Here is a 19,367-nt window from a genome sequence, read left to right as displayed (position 1 = left end):
ACTTTATTGTGTGTGCTGCCAGACATATCAGCTAATTTCACGAACCTGATGAAGTGTGAAGTTCATCATTCACAAAGTTAACATGCTAAATACGACTGTTTATTTTGGAAAAAGAAAGCGGAAGTCAGCAGAATATTTGTCTCGTCTGTTGACTTGCCCTCTCTTCCTCGATTTACTAATTTGTGTCATATCAGTTTGTATAAAAATAAAAGATTGGAGGAAAAAAACATTTCCATGCAGACTAATTAGACATCAATGTTATTTCCAAGCAGTGACTTGATGGCAGGAGGTGATGCTGTAGGGTTTAAGAACTGCAGGTTTGTATTTACACAACGTGATACTAAAACCTTAATCTAAGCCAACACACTCATGTTGCCAATTTTTAGGCATCCATAAGAGTTCAGAGGTCCTACCCCTTATTCAGGCCTTTCAGATTTAAAACAGTGTGGTACAGCTGTAGCCTGTGTGCTATAGTAATGTAATGGAGTGCAAAAAATGCAATGCCAGTGATGACAAGGCAAGACACTGACAGTGTAGGGCTAATTAAATATAATTAGCTGTGTGGATTTGGGTGATACACTTTCTTTATGAACTCACGTCCAGGTGTTAAGTGCACAGCTGGAGTCAGGATGTGGTCGGACTACTCTTATCTTAAATAGCAGGGGTCAACAGTTAGCCCGGCTCTTTATGGGGACATTTTTATTAATGTTTCACTGCACAAAAGGACAAAGCAATTTATATTAACTATATTTCTATCGTTATATTTAATTATGTTTCCCAAAATAGAAGAAATAAGCCTTAAATCACAACATTAAAAACCCTGTTAAATATGCACTTGCTGCTATGTTACAATTAAGACATAGTACCAGTCAAAAGTTTGGACAACAAAACTATAAAATAATAAATGGAATTATGTGGTAGATAAACCAGAATATGTTTTATACTGTATGTCAGATTCTTTAAAGGTAACCACGTTTTATCTTCTTTCAATTACCTGCATGTTTTTTAATTAACAGGTATATCTTGTCAAAAGATAATTAGTGGAATTTCTTACCATCTGTTTTGTTGTTCAGAGGTAGCGTTGGCATATATCACTGTAGTAATCCATATTATGGCAAGAGCCGCTACTAAGTAAAGAGAAACAACAGTCCATCATAACTGTAAGAGGTCAAGAACTTCATCAAACCATCAACCATGATAAAACTGGCTCTCATGAGTGCCGCCCCAGATAAGGAAGGTCAAGAGTTCAATTCATTTACCAGAGAAATCAACAATTAACAGCACCTCAGATTAGACATTTCCCCCCCCCAAAAAAAAAAAACACAACTGAGGGAGACCAGTGAGAAGAAGAGAGTCTCCTGGAAACAATAAATGGACATTACACCAGTGGAAATCGAAATGGACTTCAGTCTGATCAGTCAATGTTCCCAGCTGTTGTGTCTCAGCCACAGAGAAGGTGAACGGATAATGTGTGGTTCCCTCCGTTAAACATAGAGGTCGAGGTGTGATAGAGTGGGAGTGCTTTGCGGGTCACACTGGGTGATTTCCTCAAAATTCAAGTTACACAAGGCTACCGCAGCATTCTGCAGTGACATGCCATCCCATCTTGATTGGGATAATGACTGAGGACAATGACTGACAGGCTCTGTAAGGGCCTAAACCTGATTTAGATGGTTAGATGGTTTGGTATGAGTTGAATGGCACAGTGAAGAAAAAGATGGCCTGATTTAAAAAAAAAAAAAAAAAAAAAAAACTTTAGGAACTCATGCAAATAAAATATATTATTTTAAGTTGTAGCTACTCAACACTAACATGTAGTAACGTGAACACACACAGCTGCATCAACCTAATTGGCCGTTTCCACACATTTACTGCTGTGACACTGGGGCCTCAGAGTCGTACAACTGGTAATTAGACTACTGTACTGTGTAATCACAACATCGTAACATAGCAATTCCTATAAAGCAGATAAAAATCCACATTCATCACACACTGGGCCCGGTGCAGGCAGGAAACAGGTCGGATGTCACAGTCATCTTTTCAGACTCAGATCCTGATCCTGACTGTGTGGATGCACCTCTCCACCTTCATCCTCCTCCACTCTTACGCAACAAGCAGGCCTCACTTGGCCTCTTAAACCCACGTTAACGTGCTGCTTTTGTACAGCCATGTGTATGTGTGAACCAGCAGTAGGTGTTGGAGATGCACATGTAAATGTCACATGGATTTCCAAACTGCTGCTGCTGCTGTGTGTGTGTGTGTGTGTGTGTGTGTGTGTGTGTGTGTGTGTGTGTGTGTGTGTGTGTGAGAGACAGAGAGAGAGAGAGAGAGAGAGAGAGTTTGTGTGTGTTCATATTGGCGTATTTTTCACAGTGTGTTCTGTGAACTGAATTTGACTTTCCTGTTGCTTTCTTTGGAAGCCTCTATAGATAAGCACCTGATATACATGTATGCATGCAGACTCAGCATGTCAGAAATGTTGCTGCGGATGTGCTGTTCAAGGTGTCCTGTGGAGTTGTCTTGTGCGTGCGTACATGCAGTATTTCTTACCTAAATGCCTTGTGTGTATCCTTGAGGCCTGACAAAGAGGTTGAATGAATGTGCTTCCTCATAAAACCTCCACCAAGCAGCTTCTTTCAGTCTGTGAATGGATGTTCATCCTAGACCTTTGGGATTTTGCAGAGAGAATCTTAGGCTCAAAGGTCTCCTTACTTATGATTAGGAACTTTTCACAGCGTCTTAGTCACTTCATTTCGTGCATAGCTTTGTCTCAGGTGTCCATTCTGACCAAGTGTGGAACTTAAGTTACTGCTCTGTTTACACCAGCTATCAGTCTTCTTCTTCTCCACTTTTTGCTGGTGCATTGCTTTGTGTCATGGCTGTCACCTGTCTATCCAAGGAACATCCTGTAGTCATGCTTTCATTTGGTCATTTATTGAGGCAAATATTTATCTAACTGGGTGATTTAATGTGCACACCCAGTTACCTCTCATCTGTTTAAAACCTTCATTTGGTGGGGTGTCGTTTAGCTCAGTCGGTGGAGCGACCCCCCATTTGCAGGGGCTCGGTCCTTGCCGAGGCGGCCCAGGGTTCGGGTCCGTCCTGTGGCTCTTTCCCGCATGTCGTTCCCCATCTCTCTCTACCCATATTTGCTGTCACTCTTCAAGCTGTGTCTGTCAAATGGAGCTCAAAACGGCCATATATATATATCTATATATATCTAAACCTTTATTTGGTTATATTATTCTCTTCACTCACTAAGTGAGACTAAAATGAGATTTCAGATGAATTGTATTGTTGGATGTTAAGTGAAAAGTAGTGAACATGCTGTGGACACAAGCCATTGTGGGAATGTTTGATGGCACTCTGCAGTGCTTATATTTCTTGGAATATAAAGAATTTTGGCACTGAAATAAAGAAAGTAAGTATAATATATGAACATGGTGCCTGTAGGTAGTAAATTGCAGGTGATTTTGGACCCAGTCATGGTCCCGCTGCATCTTGTTGCCGCACTCCAGACAGCTGTGTTCTCGCAGAAGAAAAATAAAAACAATAAGACAGAGCGTTGGCTTTATTTCCAAGAAATACACAGCTGTAAGGAAAGCCACAGCTACTTTGGGTTTTACAAAGCGTTGCTTGTTTTGTCGTTGTGATATCATCAGGCCTGTAAAGCAAATAAAATTCACTGAACATGCACAGTGACTGTACTGTTGATTGTCACAAGCCAGCTGGTTTTTCAAACTATTACAAGACACCCATGACAACTAATCAAGCTGCAGCCACTGAATAAGACCCTGAGATATTAGAGCTCTGATTTTTTGGTCATATTACTTTTTCCAAAGTCAAAAACAAACCTTCATGCTTCTCAAAGTATTGTTGCTGAAAAGGACTACTGAGCAGTGCAATCATTACACACCCAGATATAGTCTGTATATTCATTCATTAAAAGTGAAAGATTTTTAATGACTTACTGACATTTATTTATAACTACAGACCAAATGGCTTAATGACTAGGTCATTAGTGAAGGGTGGGGAGTTTCTCGCTTCACAATAAGCCATCAGGTCTGTGTTTAGAAGTTTTAGTAAGTCACAAATAAAGGGTCATTCTACGACAGTACTGTTTGGTTTGGTTCTGTTGAAGATGTTTATAATATTTTGTCCATGCTGATTATATCAATGGAGATATTTTTGATGCTCTTCATATCGCAAACAGTCCAATCCAGTGGCACATCATACGTAAGCTAAAGTTCTGCCAGAAGCATATTAACCTTGCAGTATATACAGTACTCTATTGAGAATATAAAGTGCAGTTCTGCCTTAAAATCAATAGTTCTCTGTGAGTTATTTTACGTGACTCCACACATGAAGAGATAATCTATCCACCTATGGCTCGGCAGTCAACATAATTTTCAATATTGTCTTTATAATGCTGGATTGTGGGTATTTTCCAACCTCGATATCAACTCTCTCCCTCATCCACTGATGCAGCAAGGCAGGATATCACATGATAGCACCTTCCACCACATGTACAGAGGAACTGTTACAAAGGACAAGATTTAAGCTGGGATCAAACTAGATGATGTTTTGTCTATGATGATGATTTATTCCATCCCATGAGGCGATTATATGGTAATAAATTGTTTCCATGACTTGAGGCAGTCATGCTGTGGTGACTGGAAGTAACTGGAACAGACAGACTTCACTAACAGAAGTGAAGCTGGAACCATTCATGGCCACTGGACTCGTTCCTCTACATAATGAGAAGCATATATGCTATCTATGAATACATGTGACAGTTCATGAACATACATGATCTTTGTGCCTAAAGCAAACCTGAACCACAGTGGTGTCATACCAAAGAATGGTGGCTGAATCCCAACTCCAAATAAAGTCTTACACTTTTCTAACATGCAATAATTCAACCACTTCTAAAAAATCTCATCTGGATCCTTTATGATGTAGATTCATTTAATTTCCATCTAAGGTGGACTCATTTAATTTCCATCTAAGGTGGACTCAAAGACTTTTTGAACAATAACAACAGTTTTATAGTCTTACAGGTTTCAGAACGTCCTGATGGCACATTTGCCTTCCGGCCAGGTTGGACAACATGTTGTGTGAACCCCTCCTCACACCTCCTTATGCAAAGCAAAGACATCCCAGACCAGTCTGTACATTGAAGTTTATATGGTCATTGTGTATTGGACCGTCGGATCTGAACACATCAGCACTGCTGAACACATCATGTGCAGACACTGCCGGAGGACTGCAGCCGGTGCTGCCCTGAAGGTGTCACCATACAGCTTCAGTGTATTTTGGACTTGAGTCAGAGCTGAGAATTACAAATATTTTGCATTGTCATCTGAGCGAGTGAGAGGTCAGCAGTATGGAGGAATCAACTCCAGTTTGGTGGTTTAATCCATATCAGAGTCCTGTATAAGCACTGCTCTATCCTGTAAAGCCCTGAAACTATGATTGCAGTCAGACAGAGAGCACCCCCACCACCACCACCACCACCTGTCTCCCTCCACACCCTATGCCCTCCATCCTTTACACCTCCCCTTGCAGCCAGCTGCTCCCAGACTCCTCCGTTCTCCTTCACCAGGGCCAGCCAGACCTCAAAGGAATACCAAACACTAAGGCAGGCAGGAGCAACGCACAACAGAGGTGACTGATTGAAATTCACAGTGTGAGCAATTCCAATCTTTCGCATGTTGTTTCTGGCTGCCTGGCTCTCGAGCTTGCTGTGGGGGAAGAGTGTGACTAGCAGATGTATCACTGTGCAGTGATACAGCAGAGGTCTTCTCAGGGGTCCACGGTGGTGGGCGAGCTTTGATTGTTTGGTAACAGCGTGTCAGTGGTGGGCGGGGCTTCCAGTGACTCATGGATGATCCATCAGAGCTCATCAGCAGCGAAGCAGAGCTCAGACTGTATTTTTAGACTCCCGAGTTTTACAGGCTTCCCTTTGTTTACTGCCTCTTGTCAAATGAATGCACTTTCCCATCTGTTTATAGAAAGCTACTGTTTGAGTCACTCACTAAAATCCTTCTAGTTGGGTCAGTGAGCAGAATTGTACCTCATATGACCATGCTTCCACTTTAAAAGAACTGTCCAACTTAATGGAAAAAGCAACAATGGTTTATCTATAAATGATATTTTATGATTTTGCCACAATTTCATATGTCATGCATGAGCACTTTGGTCCATTATGGGATTTCTGTTGAACTACTGTAGTGTTTTTACAGTTACATAGTGCTGTATTTCATGAGTGGGGAGTAAGAGGATCACATTTGGTGATCGCTTGACATCCACTGGTCCAGCAAGACATCTTTCCTATAGTCAATTACAGAAGAGATGTAAAACAATCAATTGTTCTGACTCTTGAGTTATCAGATTTGAAGCCAATAGGTCTGATATAAATGGTCAAAGAGCTGTATCAGTTCATTGTGTTACGTGGGTGGGAATCAGCAGAGCGTTAGCAGCTCAATCAGAGGAGGAATATAATAATGCTGATTCTCTATTTGGTCATGGCTATCGGTCCTATCGGTTCAGTCCAGTCAAGCAGCGGACATCGACACTGAGGGCTCTGGCAAAAACATTCAACTTGGCTCAACTTCTGCTTAAACACACTGCAAAGTCATAGTAATACAGTAACACACTGAGGTGACCAACTGACTTCTACATGCAAACGCCTGGTTGATTACTTTATAACACGCCTGTATTGTTTTGGACTTTGTGTTTCCTGTTTTACTTTGTGGTTCTCGTCTCTCTGTGTCTTTTGTATCCCTACTTCCTGCCTTTGTGTAGTTGTTCCGCCTGTTTCGATTCTGTTTGACTGCAATCAGGACTATCACGCACACCTACCACTTACCTGCACACACCTGTTTTCCATTGGCTCACCATTGGGTCACCATTTAGGCCACAGATCTCCACACACTCTCTGCCAGATTTCCAGGTCATGTTTCCACATGTTGTCTTTACTCGCTGTATCTTATTCTGTTCACCTGTTTTAAGTAAACATGTACCAAAATGCGTTTCTCCCTGCCTGATTCGCCCGATTGACCTCTCCACTGCTGGTTTCTCCTTGCCTGTACCTGTGGTGAGAATTAAAGTATATCAAGAGCTGTACTCATTGATACCATGTGTTACTCAAAGTGGGCGGACTGGATCGTGTGCAATGTCTCACTGGTACCCAATGCACTCAACACACTTGTTAGAATAAAGTTTACACGCTGGATGTTGGTGAGAAACATGGTGAACATGACTATTTACAAGATCTCGACAGGGTACCTCTGAAGTTCTTAACTTGACATAACAGGACCAAATGTTCATCCCTTGGCTTCAATTTTATCTTGAATTTTTATTCATCCCAAGTTCACGCCACTGATTCTACACTCATCGTCTTCCATAACCACTTATCCTGATCAGGGCCACAGGGGGCTGGAGTCGATCCCAGCTGACACTGGGCTATCTCGGACAAATCGTCAGTTCATTGCAGATTCACTGTGACCAACCATTTAGAGTCCCCAATAACCTGCACGTCTTTGCACTGCGACTCACAGACACTGGGAGAACATGAACAGGCCCAGAATCACCTTCTCCAGTGCTGCGCCACTGAATAGCCAGACAGGGAGGCTATAATGAAAAACACTACTGAGTTGCATCATGGGAAACGGAGGATACTTTGTTTTGAAGCTTGAAGACCCACTCTAGGTAGTGAAAGTCAGGATATATTTTACAGCAGCGACTGAGAGAAATTTTGTCATTGCTAGGTGCAACTCTAAAAAATTAAAGTGTTAATAATTCATACTGTGAATCACAGCGACGTGCCCAGTTTTCTTCACCAATAAGATCAGCATGAATGTGTTTTCTTTGTATTAGCCAGCTGTGATTTCAAAATAATCCTTCCCATCTGTTAAGTCATGTGACGCGGCTCAACAATGACTCATCAGGCTGAGGTTCAATCTTTGTGTGTGTGTGTGTGTGTGTGTGTGTGTGTGTGTGTGTGTGAGCAGTATGCATTCCTCATCATAAAGCATATAGTTGATCAATAGTACAGCATGTAGAGTACTTAGCCCAAGACAAGTTAGCAAAGTAAAGCAGCTTTTTTATTTTTTTTATTTTATCGATTACACACTATAATGTCATACAGTTCTGTGTTCTTTAGAATATTCAATTTATATTATCATACTAACTGAGCTGCAATATACAGATTTACTATCACCTTCAGCTGCGATATAAGCCAGGGATCTGGCCATTTAAAGACTTAAATCCTGATTAGATTATAAGTGTAAAACTTCCACACATAGAAGACACTATTTCTGTCTGTTATGACTTTGGCCAGGGAGAGACACTGGCTGCAGTCCAATTTAATTATATCCTTACTGTAAAACTTTTATTTCTAGCAGCAAAATTAACTTCTAGCCGGTCTACTCTCTTTACTCTTCAACTGTCTTTAACCCCACTCTGCACAGATACGATGGATGATGTTTTTCAGGTACAGAGTTACAGACACAGAATTAAGGTGACATGCTCCTTCTAGCCCTGGTGCACTCTGGCCTGTCTGCGCCTCCTGCTGCCAGTTACATGTAGATCAATATTTGAGTAGGGTGCGCAGCAGCTGGGGAGTGTTTGTGTAGCCACCTATCTCGGAGGGGCAGCCCATTATAGCAACAACTGTGGAGGATGGGGCTTGGCCTATGCATGGAGAGGTTACCTGACAGCATAGATATTTAATAACTGTCTGGACCTGGACTTCCAGAGGATGTGTATGAGAGTTGCGAATATGGCAGCACCTTCAATCTTTCACCCCAGAGTTTCCCAGTAAAAACATGAAGGACCAGAGTTGATTGGGCTGTGTTACACTGTTCACCTCCATCAGACAGCTGTTAATACGCAGTCACTCTGCAGGTCAAAAGTAATCTCAGTCATATATACCCAAGAGCAGGCTGGTTTCAGAGAGTCCTGCAAGGGTTAGTTAAAGTTTTTCTGTTCATTATGAAGTGTGACAAAGCAGCTTTTCCAGTGAATTCAGAGAGATCCACTGGCCGTCATCTATCTATCTATCTATCTATCTATCTATCTATCTATCTATCTATCTATCTATCTATCTATCTATCTATCTATCTAGCCAGCTAGCCAGCTAGCCAGCTAGCTTTGTACCTAACTGACATAAATACCACCAGATATGGCTACACCACAGCTGCAAGGGCTAATCATGCCTGTTCTAGATAAAGCATGTGATTCCACCAAAAACGCATACAGGAGTTGTTTTTTTACAGTGGAAGTCAGACCCAGAGACGGCATTGAGAATCTGGTCAATTTTCAAAATAAAACACCCTGTGCAGGCTGCCTATCATAGAAACAGATGAAAGGGAAATCATTTAGCTATGTAACCTACATACTCATGGTAAAAGCGCATAAACCAAGGAAGCATGACGAAACCTGAGCAAAATGCTCTCCTGTGGAGACAGGACTAAGACTTTAGTCATTGCTTCAGTGTCACAGAGCTGTACCTGGTGGAAATTACCCTTGAGGGTTGTGTTAGAAAAAGAAGTCATTTGGAAATATGTGACGCAAAAATGCTTAAAGCTGTTTATTGAGAGAGCTGGATGAAGAACCTGGCCATCGCAGAGAGGAATGTCTTGGAAGACATTTATATTGCTGCACTTGGATATAAGATGTAAAAGTGACAGTAATAATTGTGCAGTTGTATAGTCTGGTACCTCCTCCATAAGCAATGTATGAAATTTTGCTTTCCATAACTCTTCTAAGGTCATACTAAACTAAAGTACAAAGTTCAGTCCACAAAGATTAAAATAACTACCTGCCTTAGCGTTCCTAATTCCGAAGTCCACGGTCCTAAGTTGGAGGAACTTGTGGTCTCATCCTTTGTTGTGATCATCACTCACTTAATGAGACATCTTGTTTCCCTCTCTTCAGCAGGTTAACAATGCTCATGTCATCATTCATTAGTGGCAAATGGATATGTTTACCAAAAGCATGAGCACATTCAATGAACAGAGGTCTTTTAGCATGTTCATGCATCACACTGACCTTTGTTCATCTGCCAATCCACAGACACAGATAACTTGTCAATCTTAACTTGATTTGTGCTTGAGTATTGCTTCAAATATCAGTTCAACCGCTCTATTGGCATATTGGCCAAGTCTTCATTTGAAGTCTTGTCATAATTCAGTGAATACTCTCTCTCTCTCTCTCTCTCTCTCTCTCTCTCTCTCTCTCTCTCTCTCTCTCTGTGTCTTTCTTCTAATCTTTGTCCCCAGACACTCCATGCAGCAGCAAACCAACAAAGTCATCACCAGCACAAGCCAACTCATCAAACAGCTCTCTGATATAATCAGCGGCTCTTCACGGGTATGTTCTGCTCCCTTTCCTCCCTCATTCACTGTCATTTTAAAGAATAAACAGTGGATTAAACAACATTTGAGCTAATTGAAGCTAATCTTGTTTTCCTGCACAGCAAGACCGTCTGCGCCTGACCAGACTAAAGAGTGAACTCTCCGAGTCTGTGCAGCGCTATGGGGATCTGCAGAAGGTATACACATCTAGAATATCTTTGTTTGCTTTCATAAGTGTATCCTCTTATGAAAAGCGCAATACAAAAGACAGTGCTTCTCCAATGGCAGGCAGTATGAAGTGCTGCCTTTTGCGTGTACAAGAAAAATTATAAATGTTTGACTTCTTTAATAAGGAATCAAAAGATTCGTCTTAACCCTGTGTCTTCCTTTGCTCCCTTTCAGAAAATTGCAGAGCGCTCAAGGGCCTTGCTCCCGCCTGCACAGAAAGACAAGAGGAAGGTGAGCTGATATGGAGGGTGAAAATCCACCCTTTGTTTCACTGTCATTCATAAAAGAGCATGGTGATGATATGGCATTTCTCTGCTCGATTGCATCCTCACAAGGGCTCCTTTGAAGCTCTGTCTAGTCTCCTCCACTCTGTTATATTACAGTGGACTCCATTCATCACATCTGACTCTTATGCACGTCTTTTTTTTTTTTTTATCTGAATCTAAATTGGTTACTGGCAAGAGTTTATATTCACTGTGAAGCCCTGTGAAAGCTAAAAGAGAGGCTGCTAATCTGTAATTGTGTTTAATGAATGAAAGTCAATTACAGACAGACTGGATGTGAATGGATCCTTATTTTGGATTCCTAAAACAAGATGCTCTGATATAAATCTTATTGATCTTTCTTTGTATATGAGGCGACTGCAGCAGCCGAAATAATAAAAACAGAAGAAATAATGTAACATATCTATAAAGGAGGCGTATAATGCACACTGTAAAAACTAAAAAAAAAAAAAAAGATTAGATAGAAAACATTATTAAATAATTCAAATAATGACAAAATAATCATTTCTCTTTTTTGGTCAGAAAAAAAATACTACATTTATTTGGGGATTTTTCAAATATTTGGCTCATTTTATAAAAAAATAGACTGAAGATGTTTGTAAGATTCAGAGAAAATGTTTCTCTGCAAAACCTCCATTAAAATTTCCATAAATTTCTAGTTTTTAACAGTTGAATTATGATATATATATATTTATTTATTCTACACTTTTTGTTTGGCAACCTGTTCACATCACAACCCTGTTGTCAAAACGGTCTAAGGGTGGATTCCTTCCTTATCCATAAATTATGCAAAAAACTTTTCTATATTTTTACTGTCCATTGAAATTGATAAATAATCTAAATGTAAAAAAACACCAAATGGTATGAATGACAATAAATAGACATAAGAGACACAAAAAACTAGAGTTTATTCATCTTTTATGAATGTTTCACGTAAAATGAATAAAAGTTAGGGTTAGGGTTAGGGTTATATCATAGATATTTTGTTATCTAAACAAAATTTAAAGTAACGTCTCCTTTGTTGAACATTCTGTATACATAATCAATAAGACACATTATACGTTGATATTCTTAGAAAATGTGTTGTGTTTCCAGATTCATTTGCCTTGCTGACAGATCCAGGATCAGAGCTGTCTATCTTTTATATGATATTATGACAAGAATAAGCCTCATCTCAGTAAACATGTCATGTTTTCTTTAAACGCAGTTTAAACACAAACAACGTATTTTAACAATTCATTGATCTCTCCTGACAACTATAATAATGGCCTTCAAAAACAAACATCAAATCATTTATATTCTCTAATTTTGTTACATTGCTCAATGTCCTTCAAACTCAACTGCCCATTTCCGTACTCACATCACGTGTCTATGATATATATAGCTATACAATCTTAAAACAAACTACTAGTGAATGCATTCAAGATGCAAGATTGATTCAAATTCATGGGAATTAAACTAAAGTTAGCCACTGTTCTCTGTCACATTAAAAGTGACAGGGAACATTTTGTTTACCCGCCCCTCAGTCGGTCACCAAATGATCTGTGTAAATGAGACAGCAGTGTGAGTGAGAGGCTGTGAAGACGATAAAGCATGGAGGTCATAAATATGATTCAGCAATGCGTTTGTGTTTCCAGTTTTAGCATCTGCTAAACTTATTACTGAAAGTGCTGTTGGTGTGCAGACAGCAAAATTAGAAAACAGTAGCACGTTGTGTTCTCTGTTTTTAGACTATTTCGTTTTATTAATACCTGTATAGCATATGATCACCATTACAAAGAGAAAGTTGTGTTCAGCTCAGCACCAAACACCACCTCTAGGTCTTGTTCAATAGTACTTCAGTAGGGTGGAGGTTTGAACACATTTGACTGACAAGCACCATCTTGAACACCACCTTTCTGCTGAACTGAATGGAAAATCATTTCCAGCTTCAAGTGGTTGGACAGTAACAATTCTGTCAGGAACCATTCTGCTCTCAAAGAGCCTCTAAAATCCATCTTTTTTAGCGAGGGGAGAATTCAATGTATTAAGGTTTTATGCCTCTCTGAAGGCATATTATCAAGGCCTTTTATACTGCTAGCGTTAGAGGTAAAGGGCTTTGGGGGTGGCTTGCAGGATGGTACATTATATAACTCTAACTTCCCTCAATGCATAGCAGCAAGTTCACTAATCAGTGAGTACATTGTGGGAGAACAATTTGGTGAAACTGCTGCAACATCTGGTATGAAATGTGTCGTAGGAACAGCAGGTCTATTTTCTGCAGTAGATGAAGAGAAAGGCATTTTCAGCTCGTGGATAGCAGGTGATGAGAGGTGTCCTGACGTTGGGAATGCCATACTTATGCATTAGACAAAGATTTTGCAGATCAGTGCCAGTGCTATTGACTGCTTTCCACCCACATCTTTGAATTCACGTCATCAGTGTTGAAACCCGAGAAAACTTTCTATCAGCATGTGAACTTGTGCAATGAGGTGTCAGAGTGATTGTCTTGAGAGTTCTATCTGTGAAAAGTACTAATGTATTCCAGTATGTGTGTGGAGGAGTGAGCATGATGTTGCAGAGCTTGTTGTGGAGTAATGAGTCAGATTGCGTCCGGGAGACGGAGCGCTGTGACTCAGCTCAGGTTGGTCCTTGTGCTCTGACCCACACAGGCCGCTCTATCATGAATTAGCTGTTCAGTCAGCCACGCGGTGGAATACATTAGCAATGCAAAAAAGGCATCCAGGTCTTTCTCTGAGTACATGTGTAGTTCCTTTCCTCTGCTTCTTTTTGCAACATTCAGAGTGTAACAGACATTCAGCTTCATTGAAATGTCTGTTTTTTTTTAAATAAACATGTTTGAGCTTCACGTTGTTTTAAACATTAGTTTGATATTTAATGTAAAATGTGAACTCTTTCACTCATTGCTGTGGTGGCTACAGCTCTGTTTTCTTTTAGAAACTTATAGAAGAACATTGATCATTTTCATAGAAGAGAAATGGCTTGTTTGGAATGAGTATTTAGGGGCTTTGCAAGCACTATGAACATGCAGGTCATCATGTTTTACACATTAATTGTGTGCAAATTGCAACTAAATTTACGAATCCTAGAGGCGTCTTACATTCACACATGCTCACAGGCAGTCTCTGGCTCTATAAGCTTTGTAAATGGACTGTATCACCACTCGTATTGCTTTTACAATACATATCTCATTCACACGCAAAGTGCCAACTGCTCATTAGTTTTTGGGAGCTAACCATTCATACACAGATGGTGCTGGGGTTCAGCATCTTGCTCAAGGAGCATGCAGACTTGTAGGAGCCTGGGGATCGAACCATTGATCATCTGATTAGTGAACGGAGGTAGACCCACTCTACCCAGGTTGTAGTAAAGCCAGTAAAGCTAACTACTAATACCTTGAGTATTTTCATTAAAAAGAGTCCATGAACAGTAGTTTGTCCACCACTGGATCATGTATGCAGTTTGACTGAATTTGAATAAGTAAATAGTCAGTATTTAGAAGTGATGAACAAGTCTTCTTTTCCTTAACTGTGACCGCCTCTGGTAATCGATTCAGGGCCTGGTCTGAATGACTTCACATTTAGGCATTTATCATGTTTGGTATGGTCCAGGTTTATTGTTGCAGGTCTCAGGTCTGATTCCATATTACTACTGCTATTGTTGCTACTCAATCTGCTGCTGCTGTTGCTATTGTATTGCTACTGGTGCCTGTAGTAGTTGTAATACTGTTGCTACTACATCAGCTACTCTATTAAGGTATTTTCACAGTGAGAGCCGCCTCCAGTGTTTTCAATGTCAGCACCAAAGCATCATTGAGAGAGGGTGGCTGCAGCTCTCATGAAGGAGTGCTGCTGCACTTTGCCACCTGCCCTGAGCTGATCATGATCATTGAACTCTTTACAACTGGCTGCCAGAGCTCGGTATGTGACCGTGGCGACCACAGAAATGACACCTGGGAACATGACGCGGAAATGAATTTTACTAGTATCTGAGTTTCCTGAATTATACACCTGTATCTGTTAACAAAATATATGAGATTAAATAGATGAATAGCAGCAGTCTTTTACTGTATGGTTGAGGGTACTGGTAGCTGAAGCACTGGCATCAGATCAGCAGTGTTCACTGTTTTTGCTGTATCTATTACCATTTTAACAACACTATAGAATCTAATGTTTTTGTGCTGGCATGTGTGCTCCACAGAGTCCTCAGACCCCGTCCACTGAACAGATTGAGGAGGGTCCACTGTTTGGAGATGCAGTAGGCTCGGAGGGAGGTGCTCAGGCTTTCCTGTCTGAGATCAGTGAGGAGGACGTGGAGGTGCTTCGTCAAAGAGAGGAAGCCCTGCTGCAGATTGAAGTAAGAGCATTGAGTCCAGCTTTTTTTTTTTTTAGCCATTTCATGTCCTTTTGAAAAATTGAATTCATCATATCAGATATCACACAGTTGTCCAGTACAATCACTGACTAGAAAAACTCTAGTGTCCTGTTGGAAGCCAATGAGTTGCTCCACAGGAGCAGCCGGAGATTAGAAGCCTTGCCTAAGGGCATCTTGTCTGTAATTGCACCACACTTCTTACAAAATAAATGAAACTGCAAAGCAATACAGCAACAATTGTCACGGTCAGTGCAGGCTGTGCTTGATTCAGGTTCTGATGATCCTGGATGTGTCACTGGGCCTCAGGTCCCTGGTGTTATAAAAATTAGGATTATACTGGGGTGCAGATGTCTTAACTCATACAGATAGTGTGTGTCTGTCCTGTTCTTTGTATGTCTCGCATACCTCCCTTAGTTGGCCTCTGATTTACTGAGGCTGGTAGGGAGGGACAATTATAAATTTGTGGTATAAGGACAGGAGAGACAGACTACGGGAGTACCATGTGGATGTAAAATAGAGTGCTCATTACTGAGCAGTAAAACAACTAAAGGAATGTTATGATGTTATCTGTATCAGAGGGGAGGTGTCAGAGACAGCCCATTTTTGAACAATGTATAAGAACCTATTGTTAGAGCTCCTCAGGGAACCTTTTCCATGTAACCCTCTTGTGTGTTGCACTGTTAAACGCTCCTTCTTGAATATTAAATTCAACTTAAACTTTGATATTTTGAATCCAGTCCCTTTTTATTTAAGGGTTCTTCTTAAAAATTCTTATAGCACCTGGCCTCAGGTTAATATTCATACATAACAGCAGACCTCTTGCATTGCATCATTTCAGCAACATTTCACAGATTGACTATAACTGTAAGTGCTGCTGGTTGAAAGCTACACCTGAAATTTACATATTGTTCATATTGGAGATAAAGACAGGTTCTAGCTCCTTTCATAAAATCACTGAATGTGAACAAGAAAACCTGTGATGGGTTATGTTAATAAAGCAGGGATGATTTGTCAAACATCTATATTGCCATACTGATTATACTGCACAATGTGTGCCTCAGTGTGTATTATACGAAAATATTATAGGACAAAAACAAAAAATATTTTAGTCTGATTCATGGCAAATGGTCAATATGAAATGACTTTGAATCAGGAGAAAATAGCTTCATCGGGCTAATGGTAGTTTCCAACCAGAACGTTATGAGTTGCTTAAGAAAATTACCACAATTGATCATACTATGTGTATTGATCATTCAGTCCCACATACACCGTCCTGCTGCCCCAAATAGTCACTAGAGCACTAAATGTGCCTCTGAAAATATTCTGTAACAGATGCACTATTTCTTCTGGTTTAAGTATAGTGTATTATAGGCTGTCCAGCTATTCTTCAACCATGCTTTAAACTACAGTCTATGTTTGCAGTTTCCTTCTTCATAATATCACCTTGTATGTTCATATGGGTAGCAAGCAGTTCCTTATTGGCATTTACCGGGTCCTGTTTGTGTCCATCTGTTGACTGTCCAGTATTTACTCTCCTTTAAACTCTGTTTTGGTCTCCATCAACTCCTGAGGAAAATGTCAGGTGTTGGTGCTGTAGGTGCTATTTCACCTCTTTTGCTCTCCAGTCTGTTTACCTGTATGCAACCAAGCTAAACATGATCGGTCAGCACTGCAAATGGAAACGTTCTTGCCTACAGAGTTTGCATTCATTTGCAGATATCTGTTTTGTAGCGATTAAGGCTTTCCAGCTCTCCCGGGTATGTGCCCACGAGCTAGGCAACATTATTTTCTTGCTGTTAATAATCTAATTTTCTTGTGTGAAATATATCTGCAGAGGGACACCATTTTATGGTAAACACTCACAGTACACTCACACCCAGGAGCCAAACATTTGCCACTCATGGTTCACTTTTCCCACCCATGTATTCTGAGCCAGCCGACAAAATCCAAACCAGCACCCTTGCTTTTATAAGCCTGTTTACAGATAATCTCTCGCCAGATTTACTAAACTGATTTTTCCTTGTGTTAGATGAAAAATGAAAACTTTTACTTCCATGTGCATAAATCTATATTGTCTTGTAGCAGTCGGGTGTCTGAAATAGGAAACACCTGAATTTAAAACACTCAAATATAAAGAAGGAAAAAAAAAAGAGAAACAAACTAGTTATTTGTTTTCTTCAGATATTGCCTCCCAGGAGACCAGCACATGCCAAGTTAGTAACTAGAAATGCAGACAGGCTCCGTCTTCTTCTCCCACCTCCAAAAGCTTATTAGTATTTGTCACAGTACCCCTATGCTGCTGCAGGATATTAAATGCTACCCAATTACCTAGGTGCTTATATAGACTTGTTTGTTCCTTTACCTGGGTAAAGTGTGTATGGAATCATAATGTTTCCAGACTTAACTTTTGAAACATCATGAAAGACCACATCATTTTGTTAAAAGCTGTAAAATCATTTTTAATGGCATTCACATTTCAGATGGATGGGATTTATTTCTGATGGCCTGCTGTATGACCAGGCTGAGTGCTGTTCCAAAGTCATTTAACTGAAAGTTTTACTGAAACAGGGAATTACAGTTCCATTTTGGTTATTTATAGACTTGAACAGTGAATAAACTGAATGTTTGGCTACTCAGGGGCAGCAGAAACAGGTTAAAAACAGCTCACGTGGGTAGCAAGCAGTTGCCTATTGTTGGAGTTATTTTATTTTATTTTATTATATTTTAAGTTAGTTTTGAGTTAGTAGGTAGATGGATGACACAATTCTTACCGTTTATCCTGCAAGACAAGAAAGAACACCACATATTGTCAAAGTCATAAAATGTAAGTATCAGTATTCAATAAATGGGAACATCACCCAAAGAATGTCAAACCTGTGATTCCTGTTTTTATGGAAACGTATCAAGAAACCGCCTCACACCAACCAAGTGATTGAGTAGAAAGTTTGGACAGTCATTACACATCTAGACCGCTAGACCTAGATTCGCCTTGGTCATGGCAGATGGCCGTCTATCATGAGCCTGGCTCTGCTTGAGCTGTTTTATGCCACTTTAAGGAGGTTTGTCTTTGCCAATGTTGCCAACTGCATGCTCACAGTGGGAATTGTTGGGTCTCTGTAAATAACATTATAAACAGTACAGTCTATAACTGCTCTATATGGAAAGTCTAATGAGGTAACTTCTGTTATGATTTGGTGCTTTATAAATAAAACTGAACTGAATAGATGATTAGCACATGCATTAAGCTCAGCATCAGCTGAGTTACGTTAGCTTGTTACGTTAGCTTTGTGGCTAAAGGAGGTTAAGTTGATTAGATTGGTGTTCGCTGAATATTTTGAAAAAATGTATGTTCACATGCTGGCTTCGCTATGACAATAATTGTTCCTGTAACGCAATCATCCACATTCAATTGCCAACATTTGCTATTAAACCAAGAGAAAAATCAGATTAATGGCCACAGACCGATTACATTATTTATTGACCACATAACATTACTGTACATGCTTTTTTGGTTATTGTTACACTCAGCTTGGGAGGCTAGATATCATCTACAAGATATCATTGGTTGGAGACTCAGTGTAATACAATATGGCTGTACTCTAACTGTTTGCAGTTATTGTCACAGACCTACTAATGTGAGCAATAGTTACTTTGAGTAACGTTAATCCATATTCATGGTGTGTTGGTTACATGGTCTGTACTGTAGCTCTGAGTTCATATGGTTAATAACTTTAAAGGAGTGCTTTAATTGTGTGTTTATTTCATGTCTTTGCAATATCATCAGACACCACTAATCAAAGCTGATACTGTATGCTTGATAAAGAAGTGATGATAACACAGGACGTGATTTGAATTCCTTAGAATTAGCTAAGCAGACCAGATGGCATGCAGCAGATGATAGAACTCATTACTATAAGAGATTTGGACTTGGAAAAAAGCATTCCAGACTCAGGACGCAAACCCCACCTCTGGAGTCAAAGTCAAAGCTCTGTTTATGTCTAACATCCACCCGACTGCCTCTGCCTCTTCCGACTTTTGTGCAGAACATAAATATACAAAAAAGAACGTTGTCAGGGAACATAATCGAGGCAGCAACTGTGTTTCATCAAAAATGTAATTG

At 40.1% G+C, this 19,367-nt stretch overlaps 1 protein-coding gene across 1 annotated transcript in view; it reads left to right on the top strand.

Annotated features, from left to right (window-relative positions):
* The window catches only part of tsnare1 (T-SNARE Domain Containing 1), a 134,051-nt gene that overhangs the window by 38,019 nt on the left and 76,665 nt on the right, over nt 1–19,367 (top strand). The window contains exons 4-7 of the mRNA XM_027277193.1: nt 10,287–10,377; nt 10,484–10,558; nt 10,764–10,820; nt 15,074–15,229. Coding sequence (XP_027132994.1) covers nt 10,287–10,377; nt 10,484–10,558; nt 10,764–10,820; nt 15,074–15,229 — 379 coding nt within the window. The remainder of the gene's footprint in view (nt 1–10,286; nt 10,378–10,483; nt 10,559–10,763; nt 10,821–15,073; nt 15,230–19,367) is intronic.

Source organism: Larimichthys crocea, unplaced genomic scaffold (genome assembly GCF_000972845.2).
Source record: "Larimichthys crocea isolate SSNF unplaced genomic scaffold, L_crocea_2.0 scaffold88, whole genome shotgun sequence".
Taxonomy (NCBI): Eukaryota; Metazoa; Chordata; class Actinopteri; family Sciaenidae; genus Larimichthys; species Larimichthys crocea.
Note: the sequence above shows the minus strand (reverse complement) of the source record. Positions and strands in the feature narration are given on the sequence as shown.